The sequence below is a fragment of the Bos taurus genome, chromosome 13, assembly GCF_002263795.3.
Source record: "Bos taurus isolate L1 Dominette 01449 registration number 42190680 breed Hereford chromosome 13, ARS-UCD2.0, whole genome shotgun sequence".
Taxonomy (NCBI): Eukaryota; Metazoa; Chordata; class Mammalia; order Artiodactyla; family Bovidae; genus Bos; species Bos taurus.
This window is the reverse complement of record NC_037340.1, coordinates 61,040,701-61,066,549: the sequence shown is the minus strand read 5'-3', so window position 1 is coordinate 61,066,549 and position 25,849 is coordinate 61,040,701. Positions and strand designations below refer to the sequence as shown.

At 42.1% G+C, this 25,849-nt stretch overlaps 1 protein-coding gene across 1 annotated transcript; it reads right to left on the bottom strand.

Annotated features, from left to right (window-relative positions):
* Positions 1-14,640: 14,640 nt before the first annotated feature.
* On the bottom strand, positions 14,641-25,267 carry DEFB123 (defensin beta 123). Its single transcript, NM_001102343.2, is given in 3 exon segments — positions 14,641-14,855; positions 14,858-14,888; positions 25,118-25,267. Coding segments are annotated over 3 exon segments (201 nt in total). The 5' UTR covers positions 25,176-25,267; the 3' UTR covers positions 14,641-14,743.
* Between the last annotated feature and the right edge of the window lie 582 nt (positions 25,268-25,849).

Genomic DNA, 25,849 nt, shown 5'->3' with positions numbered 1-25,849 from the left:
CTCAGAACAACCAAAAACAATAATAATAATAATAAAAACCAAGACCCTCCTGCCCCCAAACCCCTAAAGTACTTAACCTCAGAAGACATTTGAAGCCTGGAGCCTGAGCATAGTCTTGGCAGCTTCCTGCTGTGCCAGGTGTTAACTCTTTAATTTCTGGTATGAGAGGGATCTGGGAATCCCTGGACCAGACACAGGAAGCTGCAAGTGAAGGGGGAGACACTCGAGGGCTTGGGATGGTAGCTTTTACCAACCAACCAGGAGGGAAGCAATGCGTTATTTAATAACAAAGCATACCACCAGAACATCAGTCCTCGCCCTGCACCTTCCTTAGTTTCTGGGTGGTCCAGACCAGAGGTCCCCAACCTCATTGGCACCAGGGCCCAGATTCACAGAAGACTAGGTTTTCCATGCATGACGAAAGGGCTGGTTTCGGGATGGTTCAAGTGAATTACATTTATTATGCCGCTGAAGATCTGACAGGAGGTGGAGCTCTGGCAGTGTTGTGAGCGATGCAGGGGTAGCTGTAAACACAGATGAAACTTGCTAGCCCGTTGCTCACCTCCTGCTGTGTGATCCGGTTCCTAAAAGGCCACGGACTGGTACCGGCGCGAATCTCTGGCCCCGGGAATCAGGGACCCGTGCTCTAGACATTGAACCTATTGCCAGTGGGCCTGTTTTAGAACCCAGTGTGGTAGAGGTGAGGTGGGCATGGTGTCTAGAGCCTAGAAAGAGGATAAGAATCCCAGACATGGCCACAGGACCACAGAGATCTGACATGGAATGGGGGTCAGTCTCCTGTTCTGCCCCCAGGCCTCAGTGAGTCTGAGAGAGGCTAGAACAGTTCACCAGCAACTTGACTTAAGTGGGAAGCAGTGGATGTTTTCGATGACAGGCCCAAACTCTCCAGACTCCAGCGAATGCCGGCCAGCACCAGACCAGAGAACCTCCTCGCTCTTACCCCGCCATTGTGTTTGGGAGGAGCAGGGAGACAGAGGAAGAATCCAAAACCCCGAGAAATTTTACCAAAGAGACTAAGTCCCTAAGAACTCAAGAAACCTCAGGAGACTATTTAAATTGTTGAATTAAACTGGATTGAACTAAATTTAGATCTGCACTCAGACTCCCCGGCCCTCCCTCTCACCCTCCCCGAGTTGTTTTACAAAGAATACAGAAGCTGTGTTTTCTTTGTACACTCTCAGACATAGTACAAGGGAATTTGTGACTTTTCTTGGAGGGAAGATGGTGATGATTTCTAAGTGAGGAGTCAGACAGACTCAAGTTCATACTCTGCCACGTATAGGCCACAGGCTGTGCCAGTGGGGCGAGTCACTTCCCCTGTCTGATACCAGGGACCTTCCATGCAAGATGGGCATAATGACAGCTTTTTGTGGGGTAGCTGTGGGGTCAGAGTGGATTGTCTGACCCTTCATAAGTGCTCAGCAAATGAAAGCTGCAGCAACCACTATCGCTTCTACGGAGCGAGAGACACGGCACTGGCCTTCTCCATTGAATTTCAGACCTACCGAAAATCTGCAAGAACAGTACAAAGAATTCCCATAGATCTTTCACCCAGATTTCCCAAATATGAATATTTTACCACTGTAACCTTTTCATTTCCTCCTCTATATATACACGTATATATATGTATAAATATAGGCGGGCATGCTAAGTCCCAACTCCTTGAGACCGCATGGACTGTAGCCCTCCAGGCTCCTCTGTCTATGGGATTCTTCAGGCAAGAATATGAGAGTGGGTTGCTATGCCCTCCTCCAGGGAATCTTCCTGACCCAGGGATCGAACCCATGTCTTTATGTCTCCTGCATTGGCAGGTGGATTCCCTACAGCTGAGGCACCAGGGAAGTCCTATGTTGAGTCTTTTTGTTGAATCATGTAGGATCTTTCATTGAGGTGCATGGACTCTTGGGTTTATTTGTGGGTTTATTTGCTCTGTGGCATGTGTGATCTTAGTTTCCCAACCAGAGATCAAACCTGTGTCCCCCTGCATTGCAAGGTGAACTCTTAACCACTGGACCACCAGGGAAGGCCCACAAATATAGTTTATATAAGTGTGTGTATGTGTGTGTGTGTATATATATATATCAGATATGACAGCCTTTTATAGAGAAATAGTTTTGGATTTTTCCTAGAAGCCAAAGGCATTTTCTTACATAACCACAGTACAATTATAAAAATCAGGACATTAACATTCACAAATTTCTGTTGTCTAATCTTGATCTACAGAAAACCCCTGGATCACACATTCCATTCAGTTGTCATGTTTCTTTGATCTCTGTTAATCTGGAACAGTTCTTCATTCTTTCATGACATTGATGGTTCTGAGGCATCCAGGCCGGTTGTTTTGTGAAATGTCCCTCAGTTTGAGTTTGTCTGATGTTTCCTTATGATTGGCTTCAGCTTTGGCAGTTTTGGTGGGAATTCTACTGAAGTGATGCTGTGGGTCTTTCAGTCATGTCAGAGGGCAGCCATTGTCCTTCCAAGACTGAAACAGGACAAAACAGATGAGACGTTTCTGAAGTTTACACACGTGCAGGGCTATTTCCCACCTGGTGTCCTAACAGACCCTCATTTAAGCCTACATTCAACCTCCTAAATCCCAAGGATGCATCTAACAAGCCAAGGAAACAGGGCAATTCTAGGGCAGAAGATTCCTCAAGATACTTTATGAATGAGGTTCCAAGCCCAGAGAGACAAAGTGACTTGTCTAAGGCCACACAGTTCCCAAGGCACACAGCTAGAGCTTGGACTTAAAGCTTTGGACTTCAAGTCAAGACTAGTTTTGAAGTAAAATAGGAGCCACCCATTGGTAGGACGGGCCAGTGTGAAGGTGAAACGTTGGGAGGAAGGGAGCTCCATGGCACTGGAGATGTGCAAGGTGAGCCAAGTAGGTGGGGGATGTTAGAGAGGAAGTTTTGCTTTGATATAGGTGCTTAGACATACTATTCAGAGCATAGACATTCCCAAAGAGTCACTGAATGGCTGAGTTAAGGATAATAATAGTATCAGTTAGCCTTTAGCAAGTACCAACTGCTTTATATATATCATCTCACTTAATTTTCACAGTTGTTTGATATTATTAATAGTTGTGGCACTCGGGATCTTGGTTGTGGCATGTGAACTCTTAGTTGGAGCACGTGGGATCTAGTTCCCTGACCAGGGAATGAACCTGGGCCCCTGCATTGGAATCTCAGTGTCTTGGACACTGAAACACCAGGTAGTCCCCTTTTTGTACTTTTTAAATAACATTTTTTTCTTATTGTAAAAATGATACATGTCCACTGGAGAAAAGTTAGAAAACAGAGAAGCACAAATAAGAAGGCAAAAGTCAATATTTTCACTATACATATATATCCAAAATAAAAAAAAATCCATAAAAATGTGATTTACAGATAAAATGGAGTCAAATTGTACATTTTTTGTGTGTCTTGGTTTTTTAAACTTGTCTAAGTATCATGAACATTTTCATTTGTGCTTTGTCTTCCAAAACAAGATTTTTAGCACTAAAATGCCTCTGGAAATTTCTTTAAAAATTTCGAACTTTCATAACTTGAATAATATGCTTAGAACACATTGTGGAAAAATAAAACATAGATGAGCTTCAAAATATTCACCACTTTTTCATAATCCTTGTTAGCTTTTGTTACATACTTTGTCAGAATGGATATATACATTTTATATAATCACTAAAAAGTATATATATATTTTAAACGTTACATGATATATATAGTGCACATATACAAAATATGTAATATTCATATATATGTATTTTCACATGCATCAGAGTTTAGAGTAGAGTTCAGTTAGAATGGAGGTTAGAGGAGTTTCTCATCCTGCTGATCAGATGGATCCCTTAGGGCTTACAAGAAAGGAAAAGAACAAAGTTAAAACGATGGATGCTGTAGGAGGTTCAGGGTGGGATTGGGGGACACCCCACCCCCTTCCCCACCTGGGTTTTTGATGGCAGAATTGTTGAGTGGACTTTTTGTACTGGGCCAGGGCTACATTTAAGTCTGAAAGCCAGGTGACAATCACATTTGGCCCAAATAATTCTTTTAAAAAAATTTTGTGTATTTATTTTAGTTGGAGGATATTTACTTTACAATACTGTGATGGTTTTTGCCATACATCAGTATGAATCAGCCATAGGCATACATGTGTCCTCTCTATCCTGAAACGCACCACTCCCACACACACCCTTCTTTTCCCTGCCCACCCCATCCCTCAACTTACTCTTGAATCAGGACATTGCCTTTCAGGAGACTGACAGAGATAGTGAGGTTTCCTCCATCAGTGGAGCACATCGTGTTTCCCTGGTAATAACATCAAAGTAACTGATTGTTTATCTTTAGGGGCCATTTTAATGAAAGATAAATATCTCTATGCAGTGGAATTACACAGTGCAGTGTGATGTCTTCAATGACAGATATTTTCTGTGTGTAGGGATTGGGAGAAACCCCTTCTCCTGTTCAGGCAGCCACTGGCTCAAGGAGGGATTCTCCTGGCTTATTTAAACTGCTATTGTTCATATTTGCAAGACATTTATCTGACAAAGGACTCATTTCCAGAATACACAAAGAAGCTTACAAGTCAGTAAGAAAAGGCAATGTAATAACGGAGCAGGCAATATTTAAATAGACATTTTACAAAAGAAGGTGTATAGATGGCCAATAAGCCCGTGAACGATGCTCAAAATCATTAGGCATCAGGGAAATGCAAATTAAATTCATAGTAGGATGTCATTACCTACCACCAGCATGATTAATATAAAAAAGACTGACCATAATGAGTGTTGGTAAGGATATGGAGCAACTGGAATGCTAATACATTGTTGATGGGAATGTAACATGGACAACCACTTTGGAAAAACAGTTGCAGAATTACTTACAAGAATAGAAATATGTACATATGAAGACTTCCCTAGTGTTTGTGGCAGTTTTATTCATAGTATCTCATAACTGGAAACAACATGTGAATGGATAAATTGAGTTACATCCATATAATACAATAATAATAAACAACAATAACAATATACTGAAGCACACAGCATGAATTAACCACAAAAAAAATTATGTTAAACAAAAGAAGCCAGATACAAAGGTATACACACTAAATGATTCCATTTACGTGAATATTTGAAAAGGCAAACCTCCCAAATGCCTATCAACAAATAATTGGATTAGGAAGATACAATGTCTATCAAAGGATTACTACCCAGTCATAAAAAAGAACAAAATACTGCCATTTGCAGCAACATGGGTGAACCTAGAGAATATTATGCTTAGTGAAATAAGTCCAACAGAGAAAACAAATACATGGTATCACTTGCATGTGAAATCTAAAAAGTAATAAACATGAATGTATATACTAAACAGAAACAGACTCAGACGTAAAAAACAAACTTATGATTACTTAAGGGGAGAATGGAGGGGAAGGGATAAATTAGGGATATTGGATGGACAGATACAGACAGTCATATATTAATATAACATAGATAAGCAACAAGGTTTCACTGTACAACACAGGGAATTATACCCATTATCTTGTACCAACCTATGATGGAATTTAATATGCAAAAATTCTGAATCACTATACTGTACACATGAAACTATAATATTGATTATCAATTATACTTGATAATTTATTATACTTGATAATCAATTAGAATTAATATTGTGATCAATTATACTTCAATTAAAAAAAATTCCACTTGAAGAGTCAGATCAGTTCAGTTCAGTTGCTCAGTCGTGTCCAACTCTTCACGACCCCATGAACCGCAGCATGCCAGGCTTCCCTGTCCATCACCAACCACCGGAGTCTACCCAAACCCATGTCCATTGAGTCGGTGATGCCATCCAACCATCTCATCTTCTGTTGTCCCCTTCTCCTCCTGCCCTCAATCTTTCCCAGCATCAGGGTCTTTTCAAATGAGTCAGCTCTTTGCATCAGGTGGCCAAAGTATTGGAGCTTCAGCTTCAACATCAGTCCTTTCAATTAACACCCAGGACTGATCTCCTTTAGGATGGACTAGTTGGATTTCCTTGCAGTCCAAGGGACACTCAAGAGTCTTCTCCAACACCACAGTTCAAAAGCATCAATCAGATAGATAAAGGAAAAAAAAAAGTGAAAACTAAGTTGATGCTGAAGCTCCAATACTTTGGCCACTTGATGAGGAGCCAACTCACGGGAAAAGACCCTGATGCTGGGAAAGATTGAAAGCAGGAGGAGAAGGGGGAAGAGAGGATGAGATGGTTGGGTGACATCACCGACTCAATGGACATAACTTTGAGCAAACTCCCAGAGATGGTGAAGGACAGGGAAGCCTGGCAAAATGGAGTTGCAAAGAGTCTGACACAACTGAGTGACTGAACAATAACAATCAAGTTGATTTAAAAAGTAAGAAAATAAGTTGAATACAAAACCAAAAGCCCCACTATCTCTCTCTCAGCACATGCAGTTCAATTTGGGTAAATTATTTTGCTTGTGATGCAGCTCCATTTGTCTCAAAAAAAATTGAGAATCCAGGGAGAGACTTAATGGCTAGATCAGATTCTCAAAGGGGAGATACTGCCCTCTAGGGGTTACTTTGGGAATTTTCTGGAGGCATTTTTTATCAAAGTGACTGCGACCCCTGCTGGAATTTGTATATTGAGCACCTGGGAAGCCCCCGGCATCAACATGAGTGACTGTCCTGGAAAGTGAAATATTGACCCATTTCCCAAACAAAATTCAAATGTCCTGCTAGATCATTTACTTAGGTGAGAACTCGTCTGTAGTTCTCTAAGTCCAGAATCTAAGACTGTTTTGCAAGTATTTTTTGCCCATTGAGTTTTCCTGGAATGAAACTACCACGTAAATCAAGGAATGATTATATTTTGTTTTGGTTAGCACTTTATCCAAGCTGTTTACCATTTTGCAAATTCAGGACACAGATTGCAGGCACTTTAGTTTGTATTTGAATTTGCATATGTAACACATTCATTCCTTGGGGCCTGCTCTGGGAGTTGGTGATGGACAGGGAGGCCTGGCGTGCTGCGATTCATGGGGTCGCAAAGAGTCGGACACGGCTGAGCAACTGAACTGAACTGCACTGCACTCATGGTATGTACAAGATCTGACTACTTCATTCTATTTTTAAGTGTATTTACACACCGAAATGGGCTTCCCACGTGGGCTCAGTGGTAAAGAATACGCCTACAAGTGCAGGAGACTCGGGTTTGATCCCTGGGTCGGGAAGATCCTCAGGGGGAGGAAATGGCAACCCACGCCAGTATTCTTGCCTTGGAAATCCTGTGGACAGAGGAGCCTGGTGGGCTACAGTCCATGGGGTCACAAAGAGTCGGACATGATGAGCGACTGAGCACACACACACACACATTAAAGAACGTATAAATAGTTTCTCTTCTCTTCTTTTATAGTTAATTTTTCTTGAAATTTTATGCGTAGATAGGTTACAATATGGGCTTCCTGGTAGCTCAGCTGGTAAAGAATTCGCCTGCAATGCAGGAAACCTCAGTTCCATCCCTGGGTTGGAAAGATCCCCTGGAGGAGGGCATGGCAACATTTTTTTTTTTTTTGGGGGTTAAAAAAACTTTTTTTTCCAGTAAAGAATCTGCTTGCAATTTGGGAGACCTGGGTTGGGAAGATCTCCTGGAGGAGGACATGGCAACCCACTCCAGTATTCTTGCCTGGAGAATCCCTATGGACAGAAGAGCCTGGTGGGCTACGGTTCATGGGGTCGAAAAGAGTCAGACACAACTGAGCGACTGAGCACACACACACAGAGGTCAGATGATACATAAATTTTTGGATCCAGGATATCTCACAATTGAACCACTGGATCCCTTGAGCCCTTAGGAGATTCTGCTCCATCTCTGAATATATAATTAGAATAGACATATTTTGTAGCTGGCAGAATTTCATGTTGGTTCCCTGTTCTATGGAGTGAGGGGTGTATTATGGTAGACAGGGACAAGTGAGAGCCACTGAAACTTTCCCTATATACTACAGAAGAGAACCAATAACAATAATGTTTCTCTGGGGAATTGCAGAGACTACAGCCACCATCAAACACTTGAAGATGCAAGGATATTGATTCTCATCACATTCACATTCTATTTTTCCCATATGCCCTGTGCAAAAGGCAGATGGAGCTCAGAAAATGATTGTGGAATCTATCATCTATCTATCTACCTACACACACACAAAATCTCTTTTCAAAAGCCCATTCTTTATCACTTCAGTACAGCATAGGAGTAAAAAGGAGTCACACAGCAAGGATTAGCGTTAACTAATTCAGATGGTGACTCTACAGAGAGAGAGGTATTAGAGTAAATACCTGAACTTTACTCCCTCCTCCAGAAATCTTGCTGAGGTTACCCCACTTCTGAAACCCAACTGGAGGCCAGAGGTAAGAGATCCTGTTGATGCAGGGGGTCAGAAGCTGGATGGAGAAGGATGGAGAATGGAACTGGAGGGACCGGAGGCGGGAAGGCAGGGTCTCCCAGCCTTAGGAGTTGTAGCCCCTTCCTATAGTTACTAACCCATAGATAACTTTAACTTCATTTTTGGCTTCAAGTTTTCCAACAAATGTGTGACCAATTTTCAGTATTAAATCCCTTTAAGAAAAAATACTTAGTCTGTTTTTTGTTTTCCTGTCTGTACTCTTTCTTTAGGTAAAATAAAACATTTGTTTTCATGCTCAGTTCTTTGACAAATAAGCCTAATGTATATTCAGCGTGGGCTTCCCACGTGGCTCAGTGGGTAAAGAATCTGACTACAGTGCAGGAGACGCAGGTGATACAGGTTCAATCCCTGGGTTGGGAAGATCCCCTGGAGGAGATCATGGCAACCCACTCCAGTATTCTTGCTGGGAGAACCCCATGGACAGAGGAGCCTGGTGGGCTACAGTCCACAGGGTCGCAAAGAGTCAGACACAACTGAGCAACTGAGCACAGCACAACACATATTCAGTGTACCTTTATCACATTCTCATGGAGGGCAATAAACACAATAAAGAAAAAAATATGATAGACGCTGAAACATACTATGGAGAAATTCAAGCCCAAAAGAAGCATAGGAGAGCCGTTTTTGAAGAAAATTTTAAAATAAGGTATTTGGGGCAGGCTGCAGTGCGAAGAATTGATGCTTTTGAACTGTGGTGTTGGAGAAGACTCTTGAGAGTCCCTTGGACTGCAAGGAGATCCAGCCAGTCCATTCTGAAGGAGATCAGCCCTGGGATTTCTTTGGAAGGAATGATGCTAAAGCTGAAACTCCAGTACTTTGGCCACCTCATGTGAAGAGTTGACTCATTGGAAAAGACTCTGATGCTGGGAGGGATTGGGGGCAGGAGGAGAAGGGGACAACAGAGGACGAGATGGCTGGATGGCATCACAGACTCGATGGACGTGAGTTTGAGTGAACTCTGGGAGTTGGTGATGGACAGGGAGGCCTGGCGTGCTGTGATTCATGGGGTCGCAAAGAGTCGGACACGACTGAGCGACTGAACTGAACTGAATTGAACTGCAGTGAGAAGGTGATATATGAACAAAGACCCAAAGGATGTTAGAGACGAGTAGAGGATTGGGGATGACAGTTTCAGTCAGAAGGAACAGCAGCTGCAGAGGCCTTGAGTTGATGAAACAGAGCAGGAGCCTACACATAGTCTTTGCCTCCCATATCTTCAGCCTGTTTTCGTCTGTGGAAAAAACTTCAGCCAAAGAATAAGTTTAATCAGAGAAGTGAGAAAATTCAGAAATAAAGAAAAAGAGTCCAACAAGACTAAATAGTCATTTAAGCAAAATCAAGGACCTCCTTCTCAAGGGCTATCGATAATATTCTAAGCCACAGCCTGTGAGCTACCTTGTTTTACTGAACTCCCCTTCCGCCACCTGCCACCACCATTGCCAACATCCAAAATAAAACAAACTTTCTTTTCTGCCATCCTTGCCTTCATATTGGCATTTGAGTGGCGAGCAGCTGGCCTGCACTTTCAGTTACACTGGGATGATGCCTGGTGTGTCTGAGGACTCGCAAGGAGGCCAGGATGACTTGAGTGGAGTGAACCAGCTGAAGAGTAATTGAAGATGAGATCAGAGAAATAAGGATCCAGACTGCATGGAAAGGAAGGGCACCCAATAATCAAATGGACAAAAGCAGTCAGGGGAGACTGGACTGAAAGAACAATAAAGGTTTGGGGATTGATGTGCTGCCTGAAATGGATTCTCTGCCATTAGTATCTACATTTGCAAAACAATTTTTAAACTTGGAAAGTCCTTCACGATCTAGCCCTTGTCCACCTCTTTGGTTTCATCACATACTATTCACTTATTCTCTTTTAAATAGCATCTATTTTCCTTTAGTCTTTTTTTCTCCTAAAAAGCATTGCTTATTTACTTTATTGAGGTATAACTGATATATAATAAACTGTACTAATTTAAAGTGTGCAATTTGATGTCATACATGGCATCCATATGAAATTATCACCAAAAATCAAGATAATGAACTTATCACACCATCCCCCCAAATTTCCTTGTGCCTCTTTGTAATCTCTTAATACTCCTCTCTGTTTCTCCTCCTCTTACCCTCTGTCTAGTACTGATGTACTCTTACTATAGATTAATAGTTTCTAGAACCTTTTACTTAGAGAAGGCAATGGCACCCCACTCCAGTATTCTTGCCTGGAAACTCCCATGGACGGAGGAGCCTGGTGGGCTGCAGTCCATGGGGTCGCTAAGAGTCAGACACGACTGAACGACTTCACTTTCACTTTTCACTTTCATGCATTGGAGAAGGAAATGGCAACCCACTCCAGTGTTCTTGCCTGGAGAATCCCAGGGACGGGGGAGCCCGGTGGACTGCTGTCTATGGGGTCGCACAGAGTCGGACACGACTGAAGTGACTTAGCAGCAGCAGCAGCAGCGGAGCCTTTTACTACTGGAGTCATACAATATATTTATTTTTGTGTGTTTTATTTGGCATTATTATTTGGAGAGTCATCCACGGTTTTCTGAGATTCAAAAGTTAATTGCTTTTATTGCTGGGTATTCTGCTATACGGATAAACCACAATTTGTTTATCCATTCACTTGTTGATGGACATTTGGATTGTTTCCCTTTTGGGCTACCACAAATTAGGCTGCTGTTCACATTTTGTGTAAAGTCTTCATGTAGACCTATGTTTATACTTCTTCTGGGTAAATACCTAGGTATGGAGTGGTTGGATCTTGTGGTTCATCAGACTTTTAAAGAAACTGCCCAACTGTACAAATAGTGTAACTCCAAAGCGGTTGTACTATTTTACTTTCCCACCAGCAGTGTATAAGTGCTTCCGCTGCCAATGCTTGTTCCTCATCAGCAATCATTATGATCAATTATTTTAATTTTGGACACTCTGATATATGTGTAGTAATATTTTATTGTGATTTTAATGTGCATTTCTCTAATATCTATCCATTTTCATGTGCTTATTTCTTACATGTGTAATTTTTTCAGTGATATCAGTGCAAATATTTAGCTCATTTTGTTATCCAATTTTGTTTCCTTATATTGAGCTTTGAGAGTTCTTTACATAATCTGGAAAAAACATTTTATAGGACATGTAATTTTCAAATATTTTATTTTCTGGGACTTTTAGCTAATTTAGCTTTTTCATTTTTTTGTGTTCATAGCTTTTATCTCCTTTTGGAAAAACCTGATTTTTATTATACATTCAGAAAGCAAAGTAATATTTTAAAAAATATAAAAAGTAAAAAACAAGAAGGCAAGAAACATCTCTATAATTACCACCCAGATAAAAAATTAGAATATCAGCATTACTTCTTGCAATTCCTAATATCTTAGAATTAACCATCATCTTATGTTTGTGCTTTACAGATAGTTTTGTCATCTATGTCTATGTCCCCAACAAAATATTTGTTTATCTCTACACAATTTTCAACAGATACTGGAAAAAATTCTGTTAGTATTTTGATTGGAATTTCAATGAATCTAGGAAACGGTGTAGAATTGACATCTTTAAAAATTGTTTTAAAAGTCCTTATTGAAATTGTTACAATATTGCTTCTGTTTTTATGTTTCGGTTTTTTGGCTATGAGGAATGCCGGATCTTAGTTTCCCAACAAAGGATCAAACCTGCACCCTCTGCATAGGAAAAAGTGAAAGTGAAAGTCACTCAGTCGTGTCCTATTCTTTGCAACCTCGTGGACTACACAGTCCATGGAATTCTCTAGGCCAGAATACTGAAGTGGGTAGCCTTTCCCTTCTCCAGGGGATCTTCCCAATCCAGGGATCAAATCCTATATATATATAGGAAGGTGAAGTCTTAATCACTGGACTGCTAAGGGAGTCCCAGAATTGACATCTTGAAGATACTGAGTTATCTAAGTCACAAAATATTATGTCTTTATTAATTTAGGCTTTTTATAGTGTCCTTCAATAAGGGCTTCTGATATGCTCCGTAAAAATTCTTGAACATGTTTTGTTTGAAATGTTCACAGTTATCAGGAAATACTTTTTCTTTTGGTTGTTACTAGTTTGATTATGTTATGTTATTTTGATTCTCTTTGTGTCTATCTTGCTTGGAGTTCACTAAATTTTGTGAGTGTGTGGATTAATATCTTTCCACAATTTTGGAAAATTTTCAGCCATTGTCTTTAAAAAACATTTCTTCCCAATTCTCTTTCTTCTCCTTCTGAGACTCCAGTTACCTATATGTTAGACCATTTGGTATTCTCCCATAAGTTTCTCATGTTCTGCCCTATTTGTTCTGCATTTTTTTCTCTCTGTGCTTTGATTGCATTTCCTATTCATCTGTTTTTGAGTTACTGGTTCTTTCTTCTACTCTGTTCAATCTGCTGTTAAATGCAACCAATAAATCCTTAATTTTAGATTTTGTACCTTTTAGTTTAGAATGCCCAGTTTATTCTTAGAGATCCCATTTGTGATATATTGATACATTGATGATCACGAGTGGAATCATTCCTCCAGTATTCATGTCCTTGTGTAGTTTTTCCTATATTGACCTCAGGTCACATGACTTCCTTTGCCCAGTGGGTCTTATAAAAACATAACATCACAAGTTTGATAAATGATGCATATTGGGGCTTACCTTCTTAGACCTAGCCATTGTGTTAGAAGCCAAAGTTAACTTCCTTGAGATGGGGAGGCCATATGGAGAGACATGTGATTATATCAGTGACCCCAGGTGAGAATAGCAGAAGAACCACTTAATTAACACACATAACTCTGAGAAATAATGAATAGTTGTTATTTTAATCCACTAAGTTTTAGAGTGGTTTGTAATGCATTGATAGAAAATTGGTACTTTTTTTTTCTTTGTATTGATTATTCTTTCAGTCAATCTTTTCCTCAAATTTCCTTGACAAATTTATAATATTTAGAAGTTGTCTGTTGCTTTTACAACTAAAGATATAAAGAAGGAACCATAGTGAGGTGGATAGGAGGGGGTGGAGTCATGGTAGAAGTCAAGACCTATCCCCCCTGGGGTGGGCGATCCACACATAGGAGGGTAATTACAATTGCAGAGGTTCTCCCCAAGGGGCGAAGGGTCTGAATCGCAATCAGATTCCCCAGTCCAGCAGTTTTACACCAGGAAGATGAGAACCTAGAAAGTTTGGCTTTGAAGGTCAGTGGGGCTTACTTTGGGGACAGCCAGAGCACTGTGGGAAATAGAGACTCCAGTTTTAAAGGGCACACACTCTGGGACCCGTCTGCTGATCAGACCCACCTGCTGATCTCGGAGAACTTCCTGGAGAGGCAGGAGGCAACTGGAGCCTACCCTGGGACACAGACACCGGTGTCTGTGGACACCGGTGCTGGTAAGTGGCAGTTTGGAATCCTCCCTCTAGCTTTACAGTTCCAGGGGACCTGATTCCACCCATTAGCCTTTTGGCACTAGTCCTGGGACACCTCAGTGTCCAGAAGGAGAAGAGGGCATCAAAGGATAAGATGGCTGGACGGCATCACCGATGCAATGAATATGAACTTGGGCAGACTTCAGGAGATGGTGAGGGACAGGGAGGCCTGGCGTGTTGCAGTCCATGGGGTTGCAAAGAGCTGGACACGACTGGACAACTGAACAACTGGTACACCTCAAGTCAAGCAACTAGCTGGGAGGGACACAGCCTCACCCCCCAGCAGGCATAACTGCCCCAAGATTCCCTGAGCTCACAGCTGCCTGGGAACCTGGCTCTGTCCACCAGAGGGCCTGGCCCCAACCCTGCACACCAGGGCACCAGCACTAGCTCTGGGACCCCGAGAGCCCTGCGTCCAGTGACTCTGGGATCTTGCTCCACTCAGCAGTGGGTGGGCACTACTAGCCCCAGGACCCCAGTCTTGGGACTCCCAGATCCTGCAGACAACAAAAATGCTTTTAGTTCTTGTATTTCCATATAGGTTAAAGGAAAATTTCAGAGTTTCAAAGCAATGATTTATTAGATGATAACCTTTCACTAACTGCCAGCATAATGGTGTTATTGTATGTAGTGTAGATTTCAGAAAATTCCACTGAGTGCTTGTGAAATATAATGAAATGGTTTTGACTTAAACGGACCACCTGAAAGAGGACTTTCTGAGAACCACTGGGTAGACTAACAGGCAAACATAGGGATCAGCCAGAGATGTTTATTGATAGAGTTCAAGAATCTACTGGGGTCAGACTCAGGGTAGCTTCATCTGCCTTTTGATAACTTCAGGCTTCAAGGAACTTAGATTTGCCATGGTAAGTTTTTTGGCAGGTACCTGGACTTCACACAGCACAGTTTATTATTTGTGCAGTAAACATAGACCTTTTCCTTCTTGAAGCATTTATGGCGGCACTGCCATGAAAATTCCAGCATTTTCGGGTGCCACCTGAAAAGAAAGAACAGAGACAGTGTCAGCCCTAAGAAGAGGTAGATTCTGGATTTGAAAGGTCTGTAAAAGGATTAAAACCGATGTGATAGAGGGTCCTCAGTGTCCTTTGACTTTCATCCTGGTCCTTCTTTCTCTTTTTTCCTTCTCTCTCTTTCTAAAAATTGCGGTAAAATACAAATAACATAAAGCTTATCAGTTTAAGCATTTTAAGGTGTACAGTTCAGCGGCGTTACATAAAGTCACAATGTTGCGCAACCATCATCACCACCTAGTTCCAGAACTTTCTAATTATCCCAAACAGAAACCCTGCACCCATTAACTGTTCCCATTTCCCCTCTCTCCATCCTTGGGCAATGACCAATTTGCCATCTTCTCTATAGATTTGCCTAATATAGATATTTTATGTCAATGGAATCACATAACCTGTAGCATTTTATGTCTGACTTCTTTAACTTATTCACTTATTTTCAAGGGTCATCCATGTTTTTTTTTTTTTTAATAAAAAAAAACTGAAGTACAGTTGAATCCGGATGTTTCATGGATCTGCTTCTGTGCTCTGTTGTTTATACTGGTTCTCAGTCACATTTTCTTATTTCCCTGTGTGCCTAGTAAATCTCTGTTGTTGTTGGTTAGTTGCTAAGTCGTATCTGACTTTTTGTCAACCCCATGGACTGTAGCCTACCAGGCTCCTCTGTCTCTGGGATTTCCTAGGCAAGAATACTGGAGTGGGTTGCCATTTCCTCCTTCAGGGGATCTTCCTGACCCAGGGATTGAACCCACGTGTTCTGCATTGGCAGGCAGATTCCTTATCACTGAGCCACCAGGGAAGCCCAGTAAATCTTTAGTAGTGTAATAAACATCATAGTTGAAAAAAACTGAAGTATAGTTGATTTACAATATTATGTTAGCTTCAGCTGTATAGAACAGTGATATATACATATATATATATATATATACACACACACATATATTGGGGCTTCCCTGGTGGCTTAGAGGGTAAAGCATCTGCCTACAATGCGGGAGACCTGGGTTAAATCCCTGGGTGGAAAAGATCCCCTGAAGAAGGAAATGGCAACTCACTCCGGTACTCTTGCTGGAAAATCCCATGGAAGGAGGAGCCTGGTAGGCTACAGTCCATGGGATCACAAAGAGTGGAACACGACTGAGCGACTTCACTTTCACTTTTCATATATATATTTCTTTTCGGATTCTCTCCCTTGTAGGTTATTACAAAATATTGCATATATTTCCCTTTGCTATACAGTAGGTCCTTGTTGGTTATCTATTATATATATATATAATAGTGTGCATACGCTAACCCCAACCTCCTAATTTCTCTCTCCCTTACCCGCCTTTCCCTTTGGTAACCATAAGTTTGTTTTCTATATCTGTGAGTCTATTTCTATTTTATAAATAAGTTCCTTCGGATCATAGTTTAGATTCCACATTAAGTGATAGTATATGATATTAGTCTTTCTCTATATGACATTTCATTTAGAATGATAATCTCTAGATTCACTCATGTTGTTGCAAATGACATTATTTCATTCTTTTTTTATGGCTGAGTAGTGTTTGGATCATATATATAGCTGCCTGCCAATGCAAGAGACGAGGGAGATGCGGGTTTGATCCCTAGGTCAGAAAGATCCTCTAGAGGAGGAAATGGCAACTTATTCCAGTATTCTTGACTGAAGAATCCCATGGGCAGAGGAGCTTGGTGGGCTACAGTCTGAGGGGTCGCAAGGAGTTGGACATGACTGACTGATCAACACTTTCACTTTCTTTCAGGACTGTGCCTACGCAGAGCAAGGCTCAGTAAACACTTGCCAAATGTGAAAAACTAAACCTTAGAGCAAGAATACTGGACTGGGTTGCCATTTCCTTCTCCAGGAGATCTTCCTGACCCAGGGATTGAATCTGTTTCTCCAGCTTGGTAGGCAAATTCTTTACCACTGAGCCACATGGGAAGCCTATCCTTAGAGCAATAATTTAAAGAAAAAGGTATAGTTAATAAGGCAATGGTAGATAAAAATTTGAATCATAAAAAGACTCAAGTAACCTGTAAAAGGGCAAGGAAAGAAGATAAAGTAAACAAAGAAAGGATAGGCAGATAGAAAACAGAAAGATGGTAGGTTAAATGCAACCATATTGATAATTATATTAAGCATAAATAGTCTGAACATCTCAATTAAATGGCAGAAATTGTCCGATTGGATGAAACAGCAAGATCTATTACATACTGTTTATAAGAAATTCATTCTAAATGGAGAGACATAGTTATGTTAATAGTAAAAGGAAAAAAAATCATGAAATCACTAATCAAAGATAAGCTGGAGTATTATTAATATACTAGCTATGTTAAGATTTAAAAAGTAGACTTCAGAACTAACTAAATTGCTAAGTATAAAAAGGTCATTTCATGATGACAATCTCAACTTATCAAAAAGACATTAATTCTCAATCAAATGCACCAAATAACAGAGCTTGAAAATACATGAAACAAAAAGCTGGAAGAACTGAAAGGAGAAATAGACAAATTCACAATGATAATTTCAGCTTTCAACATTCCTCTCTCAATAGTTGATAGAACAATTTAATACAAGATACAGAATATTTGAACTGATGAGTTTATCAACCAACTTAATAGATATTTATAGACCACTCTACCCAACAGCCAGAGAAGGCAATGGCAACCCACTCCAGTACTCTTGCCTGGAAAATCCCATGGGCAGAGGAGTCCAGTAGGCTGCCATCTATGGGGTCGCTAAGAACTCGACTGAGTGACTTCACTTCACTTCACTACCCAACAACAGAAAAACAGAGATTTTTCCCAAGAGCTCACAGAATATTTACCAAGATATACCATACAGGATCTCAATAAAAATAAAAGGATTGAAGTCTTTTAGAGAATGAACTTATGGTTTGGGGGAGTGGAGAAGAAGAGGGAAAAGATAGGGAGTTTGGGATCAACATGTACACTCTGCTATATTTAAAATGGATAACCAACAAAGTCCTACTATACAGCACAGGGAATTCTGCTCAATGTTATGTAGCAGCCTGGATGGGAGGGGAGTTTGGGGGGAGAATGGATACATGTGTATATATGGCTGAGTCCCTTTGCTGTCCATCTGAAACTATCACAACATTGTTAATCGGTTGCACTCCAATATAAAATAAGAAGTTTTTTTACAAAAGAATTGAAGTCTTATATAGGTGTATGTCTGTCCATAGTAGAATTAACTAAAAATTAATAGTAGATATGCATTTGGAAAATTCACAAATACTAGAAATTGAACAATGTACTGGGAAATGACTAATGGGTGAAAGAGAAACCAAAAGAGAAATTAGAGAAGTTTGAATTGACTAATTAAAAGTACAATACATAAAAATATTTGTGGAACTGAGACAAAGTAGTAATTAGAGGGAAATTTGCAGTTTAAAATGTGTACTTTAGACAGAATGGTCTTAAATCAACCATCAATGCTTATATCTTAAGTGAGAAAAACAAGAGCAAATTAAGTGAGAAAAACAAGAGTAAATTAAGTAGAAGGGAAAAAATCATTAAGATTGGAGCAAAAGTAAATAGGAAATTTGGGGTGCCATTTCCTACTCCAGGAGATCTTCCCGACCCAGGGACTAAACCCACGTCTCTCGTGTCTCTTGCATTGGTAGGTGGAGTCCTGGATTCCACTGGATACTGCTAGCATCACCTTGGAAACCTCAGAAAAATAACAGACAAATTAAAACTGAAAGCTGGTTTCTTGAAAACATAAAAAATATTCTAAATTTCTAGCCAGGCAGGCTGCCCAGGAAGAAAGCAAAAGAGAAGAAATAAATTGTTTATTATCAGGAATGAAAGAGAGGGGATTCCCTGGCCGTCCAGTGGTTAGGACTCCACGCTTTCTCCGCAGAGGGTGGGGGTGTGATCCCTGGTTGGGAACTAAGATGCCACAAGCAGTGCAGGGTGGCCAAAAACAGAATAAGAAGGAAAGAGAGGACTTCACTATAGATTCTATAGCTATTACAACATAATAAGGTCATAACAGAGAAAACTTCATGACTATAAATCGAACAACTTACACAAAGTAGACAAATTATTTGAAAAACACAAACTACTGAAGCTCATACATGAAGAAATACATAACTCTAAACCCCTTAATTTTTTGAAAGAAATTGAATTTGTACGTAAGTATTTTTCACAAAGAAAACTCTAGGTTGAGATGGCTTCATTGATGAATTATATTAATACCAAGCATTTATTAAGAAATAACACCAATTCTTTTAGAAAGAAATAATACCAATTCTTTTCAAAGTCTTCCAGCATTACCTTGACACCCAAGTCAAAGACATTCCAAGAAAATAAAACTACAGACTTATATCCCTTATGAACTTAGATGTAAAAACCCTTACAGACTTAACATCCCTCATAAACCAGATGTGAAAATCCTTTACAAAATATGAACTGAATCCCAAAGTGTATAAAAAGGATAATACATCATAATAAATGTGAATCAGTCCAAAAATGTAAAGATCAGTTCAACATTTGAAAAATCAATCAATGTATTAATAATTCACATCAGCAGAGCAACCCTCCCACCTCACCCAATCACATGATCACTTCAATAGATGTAGAAAAAGCATTTGACAGAATTCATAATACCTGATTACCAACATCTGTGAAAATTCTGCAGATACTATCATACTTACTAATGAATTAAAAACAGATTTTAAAGGGAGACATAAAACTACTACTGTTTAAAGATGACATGATCATCTACGTATAAAATCCTCCCAAAAGCTATGAAACCTATTGAGTTTAGCAAGGCTGTAGGATATAAGATTAATATATAAAAACCAATTGTATTTCTGGATCATATAATAATTCTATTTTTAGTTTTCCAAGGAATCTCCATATTGTTCTCTATAGTGACTGCACCAACTTACAATTCCACCAATAGTGTAGGTATGTGTACGTTCTAAGTCGCTTCAATCAAGTCCAACTCTTTTCGACCCCGTGGACTATAGCCCATCAGGCTCCTCTGTCCATAGGATTCTTCAAACAAGAATACTGGATTGGGTTGCCATGCCCTTCTCCAGGGATCTTGCCCACCCAGGGATCGAACCCACATTTCCTGTGTCTCCAGCATTGCAGGGAGATTCTTTACCACTGAGCCACCTGGGAAGCTCAACAGTGTAGGAAGGTTCCCTTTCCTCAATACCATCTCCAGTATTTATTGTTTATAGACTCTTTAATAATGGCCATTCTGATTTGTGTGAGGCGGTACCTCACTGTAGCTCTCTTTTGGCCACACCTGTGGGATCTTTGTTCCCAAATCAGGAAGTGAACCTGTGCCCCATGCAGTGAAAGAACAGAGTCTTAACCACTGGACCACCAGGGAAGTCCCCTCACTGTAGTTTTGATTTACATTTCTCTAATAATTAGTGATGTTGAGAATCTTTTCATGTGCCTACTGGCCACCTGTATGTCTTCTTTGGAGAAATGTTTATTAAGGTCCTCTGCCCATTTTTCAATTGGGCATATACCCAGACAAAACTATAATTCAAGGGCTTCTTTGGTGGTCAGGTGGTTGAGAGTCAGTCTTGCAATGCAGGGGATGCTGGTTCGATCCCCGGTCAGGAGGATCTCACATGCCACGGAGCAGCTAAGCCCATGTGCCAGCACTACTGGAAAGTGAAAAAGTGAAAGTGTTAGTTGCTCAGTTGTGTCCAACTCTTTGTGCCCCTGTGGACTGTAGCCCTTCAGGATTCTCTGTTCATGGATTTCCTAGGCAAGAATACTGGAGTGGGTTGCCATTTCTTCCTCCAGGGGACCTTCCCAGCCCAGGGACTGAACCCAGGTTTCCTGCATTGCAGGCAGATTCTTTACTGGCTGAGCCACCAGGGAAGCCCCAGAACTACTGGGCCCATGTGTAATTCTGTGTTTGTTTTTTTTTTTCTTTTTTGGGGGGCTTGTCCGGGATATGAATAACTGTGTTTTATTTTACAAAAAAGATAAGGCACTCCCCTCCACAATTTAACAATAAAATCTGAAATTTTAATTCAAGAATATCAAGATGAACTGTTGTTGAGAGTGAGAGGAAAGACGGTCTCATATACTTTGTTTCAGCCTCTCTGGAGGCTACTTGGCACATTTTCAGATGGTGCAGTCTTGACCGTCAATTTCCTTTCTAGATGTCTATCCAAGGGAAATACACATGGAGACTGAGAAGCCTGTACAGGAGATACAGTTACAAGCAAGTTAGAGACAGACAGCTGCCCTCAGAGAACTTCCATTCAAGTGGGGGAGAGGAGATGAGAAACAACTATTAAAGAAATAGCTACCCAGATATTTGATTGACTAGACTTAGGCTGAAAATTATAAAGGAGGAACTCTGGGTGCTATGAGGAGGTATAATGGAAAAGGATGTGACATACCCCACCTAAATCTAATCTCTGCTGGGTTCTTGGGCTTTATACATATGTCCTGGATTCCACAATTAACCTAATTTAAAAAATTTAAAAATATTAAAGTGATATATACTTCATTCCCCTTTAATCATGAGACCCTTTGGTTGCTGAAAAGCAGAATTGGGCAGAGTTTCTGGCCTTTGTGGGGATGGTAAACAATAGAATGACAAAGTTCATTGCTCAGCTTAAATAAGATGAGTTGTTGTAGTTTATAGCAAGACAACACATTTAAGAACCTAATGTATTTAGAAGGATCAGGGGGTTCCAAATTTCAAAGAATTCCTTTATATATTATTAGCTGAGCCTGGTGGATTCAGGTAAAACTACCTCATCGCAAGCCACAGGAGGCAAAGGCTGAGGGTCTGGACAAAGAAACTTCCATTCACTCTCCTTTACCACCACCATAGCTAATAGAAAAGAAGAGGAAATATTCTCCCTAGAGGAAACTGGGGCACTTAAATCTAATTTGCAGCAGCAGCAGGAGGCCTTAGAGCTCCACCAGAGCCCACATCTTGTCTCTGCCAGCCAGGACAATGAAGGACCTACCAGCAAGCTAGAGAGAGGCCTTCCTCTCCTCCAGCACCCCCTACCCCCCTGCACCCTGCCCCAGGGCCCCTGGACTAGGGCCTGCTGGTCAACCTGAACACTTAAGAAGTACAGATAAGTCATGTGAGAAAGGCAGGGGGCAAGAGACTCTTGTTACAAACACCCAGACTGGCCTGGAGAAACTACTAGAGAAAAGGGGATTTACTTTCTGCCCTCAGAGGGTAGCCCAGGGAAATTGCTAACAGTACCAACACATTATGGTGCCATCTGGAGGGGAATTAGACTAGAAATGCCTGAGGGAAGTGGTTGAGCATCTCCCTCTCCTCTCCTGTGGCATAATTAGGAAAGTCCTCAGTTTCCTCTTGTCTCCAGTGGAAATAGAACAGGTGATGAGCTGAGAGCCTGAGATACCTGCCAGCAGTAGACCCCCATGCAGAAAGGGAGTGGGAGGAGCTGTGTGTGAACAGCCTAAACCTAGGGATTAGATGGAAGATTTGACTGAGATGAAGGGCTGAGTCAGTGGGGCTCTCAACAGAACCAGGAAGTTTCCTCAGTCATGGATCACACACAACGAGGGACCTTGCTGCAGAAGTCAGTGAAGGTCCAGCACTGGGCTCTACCTCCTCATGAGCCTGCCCCAGGGCCTTTGCACTGCACATTCCCACCAGCTTGAATATTCTCCATAAATCCATAGGGATCACCTCTTATCCTCCCTCAGGTCAGGGTGAGCCATTCCATGAGCACCCCTTTAAAACAGCAAATTTACATCCCTGTGGTATTTGCTATCCCCTTTCCCACCTACTCTGCTCATCATACTCACCACGTGACATTTCATATGTTTCACTTATTTAAAAAAATTTCTGCTTCTCTCAACAGAATGCAAACTCCAAAGGGCTAAAGACTTTGCTTACCTTGTTTGTTCTCATGTGTTCACTGCACTACCTCCTGCACCTATCACAGTGCCTGGAATATGAAATTTGTTCAACATGTTTATTGATAGCTCAGTTGGTAAAGAATTCGCCTGCAATGCAGGAGACCCTAGTTCGATTCCTGGGTCAGGAAGATCCGCTGGAGAAGAGATAGGCTACCCACTCCAGTATTCTTGGGCTTCCCTTGTGGCTCAGCTGGTAAAGAATCCGCCCACAATGTGGGAGACCTGGGTTCAGTCCCTGGGTTGGGAAGATCCCCTGAAGAAGGGAAAGGCTACCAACTCCAGTATTCCGGCCTGGAGAATTCCATGGACTGTACAGTCCCTGGGGTTGCAAAGAGTCAGACATGACTGAGTGACTTTCATTTTCATGTTTATTGAATGAGCCAATAAGTTAAATCATGACATCTAGTTAACTTCTAAATCCAGGTGCTATCCTCAGAAACAGAAAGGGAACAGGAGAAATTCTCAAAGACTTACTCAAATATTTATTCAAAAGAGACTGAATTAACTTGAAACTGTTTTAAATCAGAACTGATGAGCATTTATTAAACTGTGGAGTTTAGGCACAGTCCCTTAGCGCCTTCCACCACCCCTCTCCCCAGCCATTGCATCAGCAGGATGGAATTTCCTGGGAAAATTGAAATGAGTTACATAAAACGAAGAAGCTACACTTTTTTTTTTTTGCATACCAAAATTTCAGTGTGTTCAATGTTGTTCCCTCAAACTGATGTTACTATACACATACCTTTGTTGTAGCAGATTGAGAAATGGGGACATTGAAACTCTGAGCCGCTAAGCTGCTTACTGGAGGTCACAGAGTTAGAAAATGATTGAGCAGTGTTTAACCCAGGTTCTGAGGCTTTCCTCTCTATCCCCAGCTGAGTAGTATTTCAGACATTTGCCACAGGCAGGAACAAGGGATGAGGTGAGGAAATTTATACATTACAGCCCTGTGGACAGGTGAGGGGAAAGCCTTGGCTGAGCAGAAGTTTCTGTCAATTGAGCAAGAGGGGCCAGATAGCGATGCTAGAGTTGGTGGAATAGCCCTTTTTTGCTTAAGCTTTCCTATGGCTCCTCACCTGGCAGTCAAGGCTCATTAAGACCTGGACCTTGACTGCTTCTGCAGTCTTAACCCTTGCCACACCCTTAACCTTGGGCTTCCAGATCCTGGGCTTCCCTGGTGACTCGGATGGTAAAGAATCTACCTGCAATGCAAGAAAGCTGGATTCGATACCTGAATTGGGAAGATCCCCTGGATAAGGGAATGGCTACCCACTACAGTATTCTTGCCTGGAGAATCCCATGGACAGAGGACTCTGATGGCCTACAGTCCATGGGGTCTCAAAGAGTCGGACACTATTGAGCGATTAACACTCTCAGTCTTACCCCTTGCCACGCCCTTAACCCACCCTTCCATCGTGGGCTAGTTTCCTGAAGGCGTGGTGCTGTCTCCCACATTCGGACCTTTGCTATTAGCTGACTTCCGTCCGGGACACCCCTCCTTTTCCACCTCTTCTCCCTCCCCTTCTAATTTCTAACCACTTTTCAGGACTCAGAGTATCCCTCCAGGAGATCTCTCCTGGCCCTCAGCCTGGGCTGGCCCCTCCCTTGTGCACCTCAGGACCCCCAGATCCCCTCTAACACAGCTCACGGCACTCTGGGTAAATGCTATTTCACATGTGAGTGCCTCCCAGTGCGGGTGTTCAGTTACTTCAGTCATGACCGACTCTTTGCGACACCATGGGCTGCAGGGATCTCTCCCACTCAGGGATCGAAACCGAGTCTCTTCCGGCAGGCGGTTTCTTTACCACTGCGCCATCTGGGAAGTCTGAATCCCTCCCAGGCCATGTCATTTATCTCTGTGGTCCTAGCTTCCCAACACAAGGACTGGCACAGAGACGGTAACAAGTAAGATGAGCTTTGCTTTCTCCTTAAGGTGGTTGCGGTTTGTATTAAGCCTAGATCATTCTGGGGCCTATTTTGTGACATGGCCACTATTGTGTATCCTCCTCCTGCTTCTCCTACTCCTCCTATGCATTCTTCTTCACAAGCTAACCCCCCTTAGCATGCTCCCTGGGACAGCAGGATGAGGTGACTGAGCAAGAAGCTCTCCATGTTGTAGTTGGTACCTAGATCTCGGCTGCCTGGCCGCCAGGGAGGGCTCCTCCTCCACAAGGCGACTGCAGGAGGCCCGGCAGCCCATCCTCCCCGCCCGTGGGATTCTGTGTCCAGATCTCTCTCTCCGCACCCTGTGCTCCTCCCCTGAAGAGGTCCGGGTTACCTGGAGTGAGCTGGGACAAGAGCAGCAGTCCGGCCAGAATCAGCGAGAGGAGCTTCATGGCTACAAGTGGCCAAGGGAAGCGGCAATGGCAAAGCAGCTCGGCAATGTGATGCGATGGCAAAGCTAATGATGGATTGTTCTGGCCTCTCTGGCTCCCGCTCCTTTGCTCCAACCGGAACAGATGTCACTCGCACGTGCCCTCCACCGCCCACGGGCACGGCCCCCGCACGCCCTGAGCTGGCCTGCTGGCTTTTCTCATTTAGGTCACGCGATAGGGTTCGACTGCCAATCAAGGGACCACCAGGGGGCGCCACACACGCGGAACCCAGAAGGTCAGGGAAGATTTCGTAGAGAAGATCGCAGAGAACCGTGTTTTGAGAAACAAAGACCAAAACGCCAGGTGGATGAGCCCTCGTGGCTTTCCAGGCAAAGGGAAGTCTGTACAGAGGCTTTTGTTGGTATTGAACATGAGAAATATACTGTAACTGGGGCTAAAATCGGCAGGAGAATGGAAGGAAGAGATGCAGCTCCCAGCAGGAGTCTGGCTGTGCCCTCTCACAAGTATTAGCAGCCGTAACCCCCTGCCATCTCAGGGTTACCCATGTGGTCAGGCCTTCTGGGGGCCAGGCTGTGACCCATCCTCAGAGGTCCAAGAACCAGCTATTGTAGTGGGGAGGTCCCTCCTCTGAACTCTAAGGATTTGAAAATCCATTCTCTTTCCTCAGTTCCGGC